Source organism: Chaetodon trifascialis, chromosome 8 (genome assembly GCF_039877785.1).
Source record: "Chaetodon trifascialis isolate fChaTrf1 chromosome 8, fChaTrf1.hap1, whole genome shotgun sequence".
In the NCBI taxonomy this organism is placed as follows: Eukaryota; Metazoa; Chordata; class Actinopteri; order Chaetodontiformes; family Chaetodontidae; genus Chaetodon; species Chaetodon trifascialis.
The window spans coordinates 12,372,462-12,385,873 of NC_092063.1; the positions used below are offsets into that span (position 1 = coordinate 12,372,462).

The 13,412-nt window shown below is 43.6% G+C and overlaps 2 protein-coding genes across 2 annotated transcripts; both read right to left on the minus strand.

The window, feature by feature from the left end:
• Window positions 1-1,917: 1,917 nt before the first annotated feature.
• tktb (transketolase b) lies at window positions 1,918-9,781 on the minus strand. The gene is made up of 14 exons (XM_070969564.1): window positions 9,490-9,781; window positions 7,343-7,460; window positions 7,125-7,238; window positions 6,918-7,015; window positions 5,743-5,934; window positions 5,185-5,312; window positions 4,903-5,099; window positions 4,507-4,671; window positions 4,056-4,212; window positions 3,838-3,968; window positions 3,669-3,752; window positions 3,465-3,561; window positions 3,174-3,293; window positions 1,918-2,854 (listed from the first exon to the last, which is right to left on the minus strand). The coding sequence occupies exons 1-14, from the start codon at window positions 9,594-9,596 to the stop codon at window positions 2,682-2,684; spliced, it is 1,881 nt and encodes a 626-aa protein (XP_070825665.1). The 5' UTR covers window positions 9,597-9,781; the 3' UTR covers window positions 1,918-2,681.
• Window positions 9,782-10,009: 228 nt separating this feature from the next.
• On the minus strand, window positions 10,010-13,357 carry lrrc23 (leucine rich repeat containing 23). The gene is made up of 8 exons (XM_070969567.1): window positions 12,934-13,357; window positions 12,279-12,388; window positions 12,028-12,148; window positions 11,787-11,928; window positions 11,455-11,585; window positions 11,205-11,341; window positions 10,875-11,079; window positions 10,010-10,787 (listed from the first exon to the last, which is right to left on the minus strand). Exons 1-8 carry the CDS (start codon window positions 13,015-13,017, stop codon window positions 10,755-10,757), a joined length of 963 nt encoding a protein of 320 aa, XP_070825668.1. The 5' UTR covers window positions 13,018-13,357; the 3' UTR covers window positions 10,010-10,754.
• Between the last annotated feature and the right edge of the window lie 55 nt (window positions 13,358-13,412).

Genomic DNA, 13,412 nt, shown 5'->3' on the forward strand with positions numbered 1-13,412 from the left:
GAGGGTGGGAAGGAATATCTAGGAGGCGGAGAGGTATAAAAAAAAATAAACTCTCACATTGTTAATAAAGGCCCTTGCTCGTTGTCCCATGAAATACACAGACCCGCCCTGCTCCTCCGTGTCTCCTCACCCTTTCATAACCATCTGCTAACATTGGTGGAAAGCAGATATTTGTGGTGGGCATGAGAGACGGAGAGGGAGCAAAAGATAGAAACTGGAACACAATAAGTTTCATACACCTGTGATAGATTCCACTCGGACATAATCATGTGTTGACACATGAATTTGTGATCCACTGTTGGTCTTGTGTTTTTCTCCTGGCTGAATCACCCTGATTTTGGACCTTTTCCAACTGGAGACAGAGTTGGTAGACAGTTCAGGTAGGAGACAACCATGTTTGGCCACTAACATGTATGTGTGAAAACAAACACGGTGTCTGAGAAATGAACAATGAGCCGTCTTTACATGCTGTCCGATGCTAATGCTTACTGATGTACTTTGCAGTGTGTAAGCTGCACACTCACCGCTAAGCCAAGCAGGTGCCACCGGCTGAGTGTTGAGCCAAACTGGGATTTTCACTGTGGGGTGAAACCTGCTGACAGACCCTCTTTATTTGCTCAGTAACCACACACACACACTAAATCTATTAAAATGTGTGTGCATGTTGCAGACAAAAGTTTTTGTGATTAACAAGACCGATATGAGCACTGATGATTAGATCAATTAGGTCAAATTTATGTGTCAATTCTTGGCCGGTTTTGTTTTTCTGCTCCTGAAGCTCAGCTGATGAGACAGAGACAACAGCAGACATATTCCAAATGGCACCCTGGACAACTTAACACTAAACACTGAAACACTGAGGTCCTGATGTGTTCTTTCAAGGCAAACAGTGATGTGTCCAAAGGCTATTCATTTCAATCTCGACAGGAACACGCAGTAATCCACTGACCATAATCAACCCTTGCAGTAACCTCAGCCTAACAACTCTCTGGTTTAACAATTTCCACTGCAGAGAAGGTGCAGAGGCCTCCGATTCATCCAACATAAACAATCCAGTCACTGTTTAGAACAAAAAGCGCTTTTTACCATCTCTGCGCAATGTTATGACCATGTTTTCTGACTCAGTATAAAGGTGTCTCAGAGAGTCTGACCACTGCCAGCTCTACAACATATATGACACGTCTGCAAAAGCCACATGTAGCAAACATTTAGTAAAAGTAAAATAAAACTCAGAATCTACAGCCATGCCAGCAGTCCTCAAACTACTTTGGCAAAGTGGTACGTTAAGCTAAATGCTGTCAGCATACAAACATGTTCACCAGCTTAGTTTAGCATATTAGCATGCCATCACTTGGTAGTTGGCATGTTAATACGTTATGTTGATATGTTATATTAATAGTAAAACATTAGCTACAGCCAAAGCTAATTGGGAATGGGATTTATTTTGCAATGATTTTGTCACAAACCAAAATGGACGGTGATATTTTGACCTCATGATGGGACATTTCACTTGATACCACAAATATAAACCTTGTGGTGGCCCCGGTTACAAGTCATTAGGATGTATCCTCTGGGCACAAGATGTATCTGTTCGAAATTTCATGGAAATCCCATCTAAAAAGGCAGAGACATTCCACTAAGAACCAAAAATGTCATCCATTATGGGGGTGCTGCAGGAAAAGTCAGAATGTTGTCTGAGAACCATAAACATCTGCACAAAATTTGGTAAAGACGTGAAAACTATGACCTGTTAGTGGCACTTTATCAAAAGTTGAGGGGAAAAGCCAAAGTCATTAGGCTTCCTCTTATGGGTACCATGAACACATTTCATTGCCATCCATCCAATTGTTGAGATATTTTAGACAAAAGTAGTGGCTTAACTGCCACCCATAGAGTGAAAGAACAAGAAGAACAGCATTGGGTTATTCATTTTTAATTCAGCACATCACAGCTATAACATGATGACACCGGTGACCTGGAATGCCAGTAACATTGTGCGATACCTGTGTGGCCAGGAATCATTAAAGGAATGCTCAGTTTACAACTAAACAGGTTAACTTTTCACACTGGGCCTGAACAAAGAGTTCTCTAACAGCTGAGCGCTACGAGCTGTGAGCCAACACATCTAAATAAAGTGATCTAATAAATTAGATTCATGACAAACAGTAACATTGCTTCTAAGAAAAAGGAGGTATGAATGGCAGCCAAGTGAGGAGACATGAGGCATGGTTGTGAGGAATGTGAGAGAAATGCGGAGCAGATGTCTTGGTCGGACAGTTGATAACAGACCAGAACCCGGACAGGCTGCTGGTATGACTGGCCAATGTACCGCATTTACGGTATTCAGTGATGCTTTTGTCATTTTGAAACTACCAGGACACAAGACAGGAATGTTGCAGAGCAGTAGAACCCACTGGGAGCAGAGGGCACTAGAGGGTGCACACAGGGAGTAATATTAACAGCACAGGCTTCAACAACACTGCACTCCTACTCCAATTCTCTCCATCGGTAATAGTGATAGCAACACAGGGTTAGTACACTGTACTTAAGTCAAAGCCACAATATAGCACTTGTGCACGTAAGTTCACAGGTCTTCATGTGATCATGCCAGGTAGCTGCAAGTTGAACAGAAAGTTGGTTGTGATGAAAAAGAGCAGTGAGCGGGAGATCAGGCGCAGTCCTTAGTTTGCAAAGGTCTGACGCACGGCGTTGGCAATGTGCTTAGCGCTGATGCCAAAGATGTCGAGCAGCTCTTGAGGCTTTCCGCTGCGGGGAACACCGGACACTGCCAGTCGGGTCACAACAATGCCAGGCTCTTTGCCCACTGCTGACAGCACTGCTTCACCAAGACCACCTGTACAGAGAAGACGGACCATCAGAGAGGCCACCGATATATTAATACATAATGCTGGTGAAGCAGGTTTTAGTTAGCACATCCACACAGAATGAAGCAATGAATACAAATCACCAAGAGATGACACAATGATGCTCTCTTGCTAGACTTGATAGATGGAGAAAAATCTCCACACTACTAAGAAAATCTCACTCATGGGAGCAAACCAGTAGTACTTCTTTGGCAAGAATCAAAGTCTGCCTCCTCTCAAGCCTCTTTGCCACATGACCAGAGAACCCTTCAATTGGACACTTGAGCACAAAAACAGAAATCAACCCACCCTCCCTGTAGTGGTCCTCCACAGTGATGATCTGTCCTCCTGTGGCTCTGGCACTCTCCAGAATGGTAGCGGCATCCAGAGGCTTGATGGTGAATGGGTCAATCACACGGATGTTCTTCCCTATAGGAATTCATCAGGAAATCATTAGAGATGTTCATTGGGCCATGCTGGTTAAGTAAGCAGCTTCTGACTCCATCCCTTGAATTACTAAACATGAGAGATGCAGACTGAGGTTATGAAATGTAGGCTTCAATACATACGTTTATCCACTAGATGGCAGTGTGAGCTTACCTTCCTTTGCCAGCATATCAGCAGCAGCGAGGGCCTCATGCAAAGTAACACCAGCTCCAACCACAGTCACATGATCGTTGTCAGACTGGCGCACCACCTGGTGAGGACCAGACATTTACTTTGTGTTTATATTGTTTTTTTGTCACTGATGGCTACTTAATGCACAAGCGTTAGTGTGTGTATGCTCTTAATGGTGATCATTACCTTGGCTACACCCGCTTCAAACTTCTCATCTGGAGAGTAGATGACTGCAGTGTCTGGTCTACTGGTACGAATGAAACAGATACCCTGAAAATATGGAGTGACAAGTTCAAACATAAAAATATTACTCTGTCATTACTGCACAGACTCTACCACAAGGTGGCACACCTACCTTTGTGTTGGCTGATAGCTCAACAGCTCGCTCTGTGGACACTGCATCACTGGGGTAAAAAACAGTGCATGTTGGGATAGCACGGAACATGGCCAGGTCCTCTAGGGCCATCTGGGAAGGGCCATCCTCACCTGAAGACAGTAAGATCAGTCAGGGACAGGGCTCACTCGCTCACTCCGTCCTGCAGAACACTGCAGACTCTTCAGCAGAAAGCTTACCAATGGAGATTCCACAGTGGGACCCGACTAGGTTGACATTTGACTGGGAGATGGCTCCCATGCGGATCTGGTCATAGGCTCTGGAGAAGAAGGCAGCAAAAGTGCTGGCAAATGCAACTGTGCGGTCACGGGTGGCACAGCCAATGGCCACTCCTACCTGCAGCAGCAAGCAAAGGCATCAGTAATGTGGCTTGTCCAAATGACGATGGAGGCTATTAAGAAAAGTGTGGAGTCTCAAGCAAACTGGTCAGAAGTAACCAATAGCAGTGAGTAGCTGGGATTATCATGCTTGAGAATGAATAGTAACAGATGAGACCAATTTGGATCAGATTATGGTAGTGAAGCCTATAGGGTGAGCCAAGTTTATCCCTCTTTCATAAGCTGGAGTTAACGGTCTCTGACTTCTCTAACAACTGCAAGAGAGGCAACAGCAAACTGGAATACTGTGTACCATGTTCTGCTCAGCAATGAAGCACTCTATGTAGCGATCAGGGAAGGCCTTCTTGAAGGTCTCTGAGAAGGTGGAGTTTTTGGTGTCTCCATCGAGGGCAACGATTCTCTGGCTTGACTGGCCCAGCCTGGCCAGTGCCACTCCGTAGGCACGCCTTGTTGCAACCTGACAGGGCAGGGAGGAAAAAGTGTAAATAAAAACAAAACAATACTTTACATGTAGGTCAAAATGTTAGAAAAACTGCTGATACAGTGCGAGGCGAGGCAACCACCCATTAAGGCAACAAGAGACTTTGATGCCAAAACATCAGTGAACTTACATCCCTTCAGCTGACTGCTGAAGGGACTTTGCACCCATTATGAGATGTGCTTCAAGTGTGCCCCAAAAAAACGGTACCTTGTCTCCCTTTTTGTACGGTGGGGGTGAAGGCAGGGAGATGTGGCTGAGGTCTGCGGGTGCTGTGTCGTCTTTAGGCAGCTCAGGGCACAGGGTCTTGTTGGGGACCTGGATCTGAGCCTGCAGGTCATTCAGGAGGTCATCAACTCTATCCTTGGGGATGGGCTTTCCATGCCAGTTATCAAGATCCTCAATATCTACAGATGAGGTATGAAAAGGTTTAAAATTCAAAGAGTACAACAGTTCAGTAAACAAAATATTCAGGATATGAACGCCACTTACTTTTGAGTCCTTTGCCCTTGAATGTCTTGGCTACAATGCAGGTGGGTTTGCCCTTAACCTGCTGCGCCTGCCAGAAAGCTTTGCACAGCTCCTCCACATCATGTCCATCCACAACATATGTGTTCCACCTACACAAACATGGCTCAGTTTTAACAGTACACCACACAGTACAATAAATATTAACCACAAACACCGGGATGTATTAACTTCTGAACAGGCATGTTAAGGATCAAACTTATTAACTGGGAGACGGGGAGGAGAGATGAAAGAATGATCAAAAGGCCGAAGGTCGGCAGAGAAAGCATGTGAGAAACTGATGTGCGAGAGGTGGCCAAGTGAAATTTCAACCCGAGAAGTTTCACAGTAATATGGAAACAACATTAAAACCCACAGTAACGGCTTTTCACCTGTAGATAGTAAGGCCTTCATTATACATATAAATACAAAAAAAAATTGTATTTTGATTTGGAGGCATTTTAAAAAGGGCTCTAACATCACAGTGTTTCTATGGAAATTAGACAAAGGTGCAGGAACAGAAAGTCCCATTTTGGTACTGACCCAAAGGCTTCAGAGCGCTTGCGGTAGGCCTCCATGTCGTGCTTCAGGGGTGCAGCCTCACTCTGCCCGAGCCGATTGACATCCATGATAGCGACTAAGTTGTCCAGCTGGTAGTAAGAGGCAAAGGCCATGGCCTCCCACACTGAGCCCTCTGAACACTCTCCATCACCCATCATGCAGTACACACGGTAGCTACAACACAATGTAGAAAGGGGGATATTAGCGTTGTTGCTACAAACAATGAGCCACACAGGAGTTACTAAATCATGAATGAAAGTCTATTGAGCCCTGAGGTGGACTGCTCAAAGGAAATGTCAGATCATTGGACTGCAGAGCTTTTGCCCAAGAACAAACCTCTGGCCTTGAGTGAAGAACACTACATTCAATCTGATTTCTTATACTGACAGAAACAAAACAGGCTACTTCACTGGAAGCAGTGATTCATTACATCTTTCCACTTATAGCAGAAAAATAACAATGGGATCCTGTTGATTTCTGAAATCCAGACAGGACCTCCATTGGCATTGTTTATACCTGTAAAACAAAAGGAAACTGCCCCTAAACAAAACACTCAGAGTACAAACTTCCTCAGATTCCCACGTAAATCAAATAACTGGGCAACCACTGTCCTTCAAATCAGCAACAGAATTATGGCCAATAAACATCAATCAATTCTAATTAAAAACAGACAGAAGCATCCTTGTTAAACAGTTGAGTTGTTGGTCTCAAAGTGCATTAATCAGTAATACCTTTACCACCTTGAGTATTACTCTGTGGCAGCAGTGCAAACACCTTTGCCATCACTGAAGGATCCTGCCAGGTAATGATTTAACACAATTACAACTACACTAGCCATTAAACAGATTACAGTGCATGAGCGGCGCTTTAGAAGTGCCATGCCTACCAGTCAAGGCATTACACTCTTAGTAAGCGATGCTCCAGTTAAACAATGTTGAGTCAACAGAACAGTATGTATGACATTGGACTATAGGGAAGCCTGGCCTCAAGTAACCTACTTTAAATTGAATGCAATATAAAGGATGCTCTTCACACTCATGGCAGAGAATGAAACTGTATAAAAGTTGTCCAAGATGATCATATATCGGATTTAAAAATTAGGATTAATACAAGTCTTGAACCTCCTTGAAGAATTCATGTAGTTTTTGTACACATACCTGGATTTGTCAAAGTGTTTGCCAGTGTAGGCCATTCCACAGGCAGCCCCGAGACCCTGTCCCAGAGATCCTGTAGCCACGTCGACAAAATCGAGTTTCTGATGGACAGGAAGGATGGAAAAAAAGTTAATTAGATGCATAAAGTGATTGTACATCATATTGTGTTCTCCAATGAAACACAAACAGCAGAAAAGATTCTAGACTTACGGGTGTGGGGTGGCCCTCCAGGTCACAGTCAATCTTGCGCAGGTTGAGCAGATCAGACTCCTTCACGAAACCCGCCTCTGCCCAAGCAGCATACAGGACAGGTGCAGCATGACCCTGGAGACAGAGGGTGGGGGAGAGATACCACCGTGTTACCTAATCTCAGGTGCGCTGACCAAGTGAAGAATCTCAACTTCTCAAACAAAGAAATATATGCCAACCTTTGAGAGCACAAAGCGGTCATTGCACTGGTTACGAGGGTCCTTTGCTTTGTAGCGCATGGTGTGGAAGAAGAGCACGGACATGAGCTCTGCTGCGCTGCAGCATGACGTGGGGTGACTGAGGGGGGAAAAAGGGAGACAGCCTGTTGATAAATTCATAGAAAACCAGCTATTATTTAAAAATGAATAAATAAAAAAAATCCACACACCATGCACATACATGCATGTGTTGCTACAGTCAGGAATCGTTGCATTTGGTTTTAGTCTGACGATAAAAAACACAATCTGTACAACAATCAATCATTCCAGTAGGATCAATGTGACCTATCAGTAGGGATTAGGAAGATCACTCAATGATTGTTAATCTGCAACATGATCACCTCGGTTATGTTACCACACTCTGGAGCCCTTATACAAACTAAAAACAACAAGCAAAATTGTGAAACTGTTAGTTGCTGCACAGTGGGCCGAGTATTGTAATCCACATTTAGAAATCCCACATTACTCAACGGCATCTCAGCTTCCCTATGTGGGTTAAGTTACAAATGGCATCATTTAAAATCATGCTGTAAACACTGAGTTATCGTTTTCAAGCAAACATCATGGTCACGGTTACATTTTAGAGCAAAAACCCAGTGACTTGTTTACCCCTTGTCCTTTTTCTGAGCGATAACCTGCTGAGAAATAAACTGAAGTAAATTCATGAACGCTTTAACAAAGCAATCAGATACTCAAGTGCAATGTTCCATATCACTCAAATAATGAGGAACAACAGGTGCAGAGCAGAGGGTGTCAAAACTCAGACACCCTTTGTTAAGGAAGACAGCGGTATCAGATCAGACATCTGATAATCAGACATTCAGGATATAGGCCATCCATTTCCTTGCCAGCTGACACGAGGAAGTGACAATAACCAGTTTACCCACAAACCTTTCCTTACTGGAGGTTACAGTGGCCTCAAGGCAAAAACTGCACAATGCCGGATTTCTTCGTGAACGCAATGCATATGCAATGAAACCGCGTGCTGGGGTCAATCTAAATGTGATGTGCCTTGCCAGCTGATGGATGGATGCAATAAATACCATGTTTTACAAGGTGTGGTCCTTTTCTGCATATTTAAAAATCATGTTTTTTTTTCTCTTCCCTGTGTTCTGGTTCAGATACTGAATGCAAACAGATGCAAAACAAAAGAAAATACAAAACAAAGAAAATACAGAAATATATTGCATGAACGGTCAAATACTGTTTTTTTTTTTTAATACTTGCCATGTCAACTGCGATTTTAGTTTTGGATCTTTACAGATGGATAGACCAAATAAAATAACACTGAGAGGCAAAATGCAGCAAAATAATCTAACAGATCACAAAGGGAATACAGTCACACTCCTGTCAAGGAGGAAACGTTGGACAGTATTCCTGCTTGGACCTGCCTCAACATATAGAGGCATTTCCTACAGGACGTCAGGTTGCCACACAGCCTCAGGCAGCGAGGATGAAGCAATGCCACAGGTGCCCTTTTGACCAGGCATTTTTGTGGTTATCACATTTGAGACGCAATCCCTGAGAGCAATACTACTGCCGTGCATTTGCGCGTCTGTCTGGCACTTCAGGTCGCAGCTATGACTTTAAATTAGAGCGTCAAACTGACCACGAGACGCATCCTTTGGTGTCATCATGTGAGTCCCTAGCTAGCAAAAGCAGATCGGTGCTAATAAGTTTCATAAAGCGACTTCACTCGTAACTGAGTTGCTAAATCGCATGAATTCCTCACCTATCTCGCACTGACTGTAGACAATCCATTTATCGATACAGACGCTGCCATTTGTTTTCATTTATGTCAGCCCCTTCAAAACATCCGCAAATTGTTATTATACGCTAGTCTTAGCATACACTGCAGACCCGGACAAACTTGTCTCACTCACAAAGCGACTTCTGACTGTTATGAAACAGTTAGCATAATCACTCGCTAACTGTCTACCGACGCTACGTTTTCCACCGCGTGAAGATAATCTGCAGCACGTGCAACCATGGCCCGCAGGTATAACGTGCGTCTAGTACAGTAACGTTACAACATATGGCGTATTTTCTCCGTATGTAGGTCGTGTGATATTCAATAATTTTATCTCACACAACTGGGAATGACTTACCCAGAGTTAGAGGCGCATGTTGCCTTGATGGAGTGGATCCTGAGCTTGTTAGCGACGTCTTTCAGCGCCTGCAGGGTTTTTTCATCGGGCTTGTGGTAGCTAGTCATGGTTCCTGGATAACTTTTTGAAAATTATTGGTATATTGGTATATTTTGGTTATTTCAGTCGCGCAGCAGCTTCCAGGTGTCTTCAGTTCAATGCTGCGCCACGCTATTGCTAGCCGCCCGATGAAAGTACAGCGGAGGAGGAGGAACGAGACACAGGACGGGGACTTATGTCTTGTCTGACAGCCACTCCCACCTCACCCAGTCATTGGATGGAACAGTGGCGGTGCAAGTTGCGCAGGAGATGCCGCTTTCACAAATGCTGTTGGGCTCATAAAAAGGTATAGATTCGACGTCACTTCTTATCATTTCTTTCTTGAATGAGCAAATCACCTGTATATGGACATAAGCCATTAAACACGATTATCATTGCGGGGGGGGGGGGGGGGGGGGGGGCACAATATAGAGAACTGCATGCATCTTTATGAATTTAATGTGAAATTATGGGGGAATACAATGAGATAATTTTCACCCAGCATTTTTAAGACTTGTAAAATATGCAGTCTTTTCAGTGCGGTGGACACTTGACTTTCTGCTTGTGGGAACAGTGTGATGATGAGATGTGGAGAAATTATTAACAACTTCAGATTACTACTATTAGTCAGACACAGCTGCATTATATAATGCAGTGTGCATACTTTGTACTCAGGTGAACAGTATAACCCCGTGTGCTGTACATATGGTGATTTTCCATTCAGATACAGTATATGTGACTGTTCCTTTAAGGTTGCAGCTGGATGACAGCCAACAAGGAAATGGTAGCAGATTTTGCCCTCTCATCCTAGCTCAGGGAAACACAGCCCAGTTTGGTCAGCTTGGACAGAAGGTTCATATATTCCCTCATTTATTATTCCTTAGTCACTTACACGTTGCTTTTTAATTTCACCTGGTTATCTGCATTTGTACACATCAATGAACGCATCAGAAACATGTTTTCAAACTTTTATGGTTGAAGAAATAGATAAGCTTCAATAACTGGGTGTGTAAGAACATGACACAGGTAACCCTAATGTACAAATGTATGGATGATACAGAGTGCATTATACAAGAAATCAAAATGTACGTTAGTTTTCATATACCATGACACACACACCTATACACACCAGTCCTGTGTTTTCAAGGAAGTCAAACACTTCCTCATTTTGTCCATCATTACAAATCTCATGGGTCAGATATTTCCTCCTCTTTAAGTTCCTGAAATGACACACATGCCATTAGACCTACTTGCAAAGGTTGGTGTGATTGTGCAACAAAGAGAATTATGATGTTTCTTAACTTTACCTGGATTCTTTCCTTGGCCTCTGTCCTCTCCTCAGGGGACACAGGATCTTTGTCAAGTCGCTCCAGCCGTGGCAGGAGAATCAGTACGCTCAGTCGGTAGTCTGTCGTTTCCACCAGAGGATTCTCAGAAATGACCAAAGCTCGTAGACTTTTTGACACGAGCCCGAGGCATCGCAGGGCATTCTCATCCAAGATGGCATTGCCTCTAAGGGAGAGACAGAAGTGTATGGGATATGTAATCTGGGGTATATCATTGTATTTTATTTTGATGATGATGATTGGAACCACCATTGTGGCTCTCATCTGTCCTTTTGTGATACAACTGTATACCTGACATTGAGGTATTGCAGACACTTCATGTTGGGGCTGAGGCCATCCAGGCTATCGAGCTGGTTGTCTCGAAGGTGAAGGGTGGTGAGACGCTCTAACCTCTCCAAACCCTCTAGACGTTTGATAGCGTTTTGGGCCTGAACAGAGCACAAGAACAGTCACAGGCAGTCTGTTCTCTGGGTCTTATCATGGGTATTAAGGCTGACGATAATGGATAGTGCTATTAATCAGATCATAGTACTTTTATTACCAGATATAACCGCTGCAGGTTGGGAAGGTTGATGCCATCAGTGGTTTCCAGGTGGTTTCCCCTTAGCTCCAAAGTAACCAGGTTGGCAAAACAGCCACACTGAAGACCATTCACTCTCTGAATACTGTTACCTGCCAGAGAGGTTCCAAAATGTCAAGTCAGTGCCTTTCCAAATATATACATCAGGCACCAGATATTTGATTAAAATCAAAAAGATTTTGTTATATGGAAGACTGAAAGTGATAATATTCCTCATTTGACTGACCTCACTTTCAGAAACTTTGCACACAGCAGAAGCATCACTTATCATTACAAAAAACCAACAGACCAACCTGTAAGATTGAGACTCTCCAAGGCGGGCCCGACCAGACCATCCAAGTCTGTGAGCCGGTTCCCTGCCATACTTAGCCACTGCAGGTAGGTCAGCTGAGCAAAAGGTTGCCCTTTGAAACATGCCACAGCATTATTGTCAGCCTAGAGAAGTTGCATTCAAGATTTCCCACAAGTTAGTGAATGATACTGACAGCCTCAGAAATGTGCTTTTCTAAATGAATAACGAGGAGAGCTCCTTGCCTTCAGCCAGAGCAGCTGGGTCAGAGATGCCAGAGGAGCAAGATCACTGAGATGGTTGTTGGATACATCCAGAAAACGTAGGTGAATATAATCGCTGATTGTAGAGATGTCATTCAGTCGTCTGGAAAGTACAGTGATGACAAAGGGGAAATTAATATAAAATTAGAGATAGCCACAATTAAAGGAGGATATCTAAATTTAACAGGGCAAAAGCAGCCAATTTTGCTTTGCATGTATTTTTGCCCCCTTACCTGTTTTTTAGGTCCAGTTTAATAAATGCATGTCCAAGTCCATTTCCTGTTCGGCACAGTAATGAGAGCCCCTGACTTATGGTTTCTTGGGTCAAATGACAAACCTGTACCTGTGAGAGGGAACACGTCAAAGGATTACACTCATCCAAATTGTTGGTGGTACTAAGTCACACAGAGTTAAATATACATCACAACCCAATTGTCAGAATAAATGTCTTAACTAGTGGTGGCATGAACATGACTCCACACTACAGTCTCAGGATTATGTAATACAATCACCCCTCTAGAGACCCCATTCTTTCATTTAATGTTGTGGGCTAAATGAAGTATACTCCCAAATAAACAGTTAATAGATTCGTGATGACATCTGACACATGGTTAATCCATAACCCTCTGGGACCTTGTAGAGAAAAGGGTGGAACACATGGAGGACCTTAGTGTCTGGAGTCGGTACTGGGATGAGACCTGGGATTTATAAGGTAACGTTAGTAATAGAGTAACTGTTTACTCCACCTGTTTTAGACATGATCCTGTGGTACTACACTGTCAAATTAGTGTTTAATCAAACTTACAGTGCACGAAATTGACTTGAGTCCAACCTCCAGTTACCAAGCTCATAGCATGATTCGTGCCCCTCAGGCATCGTTAATTATACCTTCTCGTCCTCGCCCACTCCTTGATGGAGTTCTTCTTCTCCCTCTACATCCGACAAGACCGCATCTTCATCCAGGTCAGACATCCTGTCAGTTTGGCTTACTTTCACTAAAAGTAGCTGGCAGGTCACTGCAGCGGACCAGCTGATAGTTCAACTGCACTGGCTGTCGCTAACAATTAAGAACTAACAAGGTTAGCTTAGCTCGGACATTGACTGTTAAAAGTCTGTCAAAGTTACCTTAGCGAACGACAGCTAAGTCGTTAAGCGTATTCAGCTTTGTAACTTAACAACTATCAAACTGATACCGAATATATAACAACCAGAGTTAATTTACTAAGCAAACTTAACTAGGAGTAGCTAGTGTTAACTCTTGGATAAAGCTAGCTAACTTCGGACCTCCAGGAGCTAACCCTGAACTGCGTTTGTTGATGTTGCCATGGAAACTGGAGGAGCCAGCTAACCAGACGTCATAACAGGAG

Bases quoted from the DNA above. Each gene is read 5' to 3' on its own strand.
- tktb (XM_070969564.1), bottom strand. From the start codon at position 9,596: ATGACTAGCTACCACAAGCCCGATGAAAAAACCCTGCAGGCGCTGAAA. The intron at 7,016-7,124 runs GTAAGTCTAGAA...CCTGTCCATCAG, and splicing joins TGGAGGGCCACCCCACACCC to AAACTCGATTTTGTCGACGT. The intron at 5,313-5,742 runs GTCAGTACCAAA...ATGTTTGTGTAG, and splicing joins AAGCGCTCTGAAGCCTTTGG to GTGGAACACATATGTTGTGG.
- lrrc23 (XM_070969567.1), bottom strand. From the start codon at position 13,017: ATGTCTGACCTGGATGAAGATGCGGTCTTGTCGGATGTAGAGGGAGAA. The intron at 11,586-11,786 runs GTTGGTCTGTTG...CCTCTCTGGCAG, and splicing joins GGAGAGTCTCAATCTTACAG to GTAACAGTATTCAGAGAGTG. The intron at 11,080-11,204 runs GTATACAGTTGT...TCTCTCCCTTAG, and splicing joins CTGCAATACCTCAATGTCAG to AGGCAATGCCATCTTGGATG.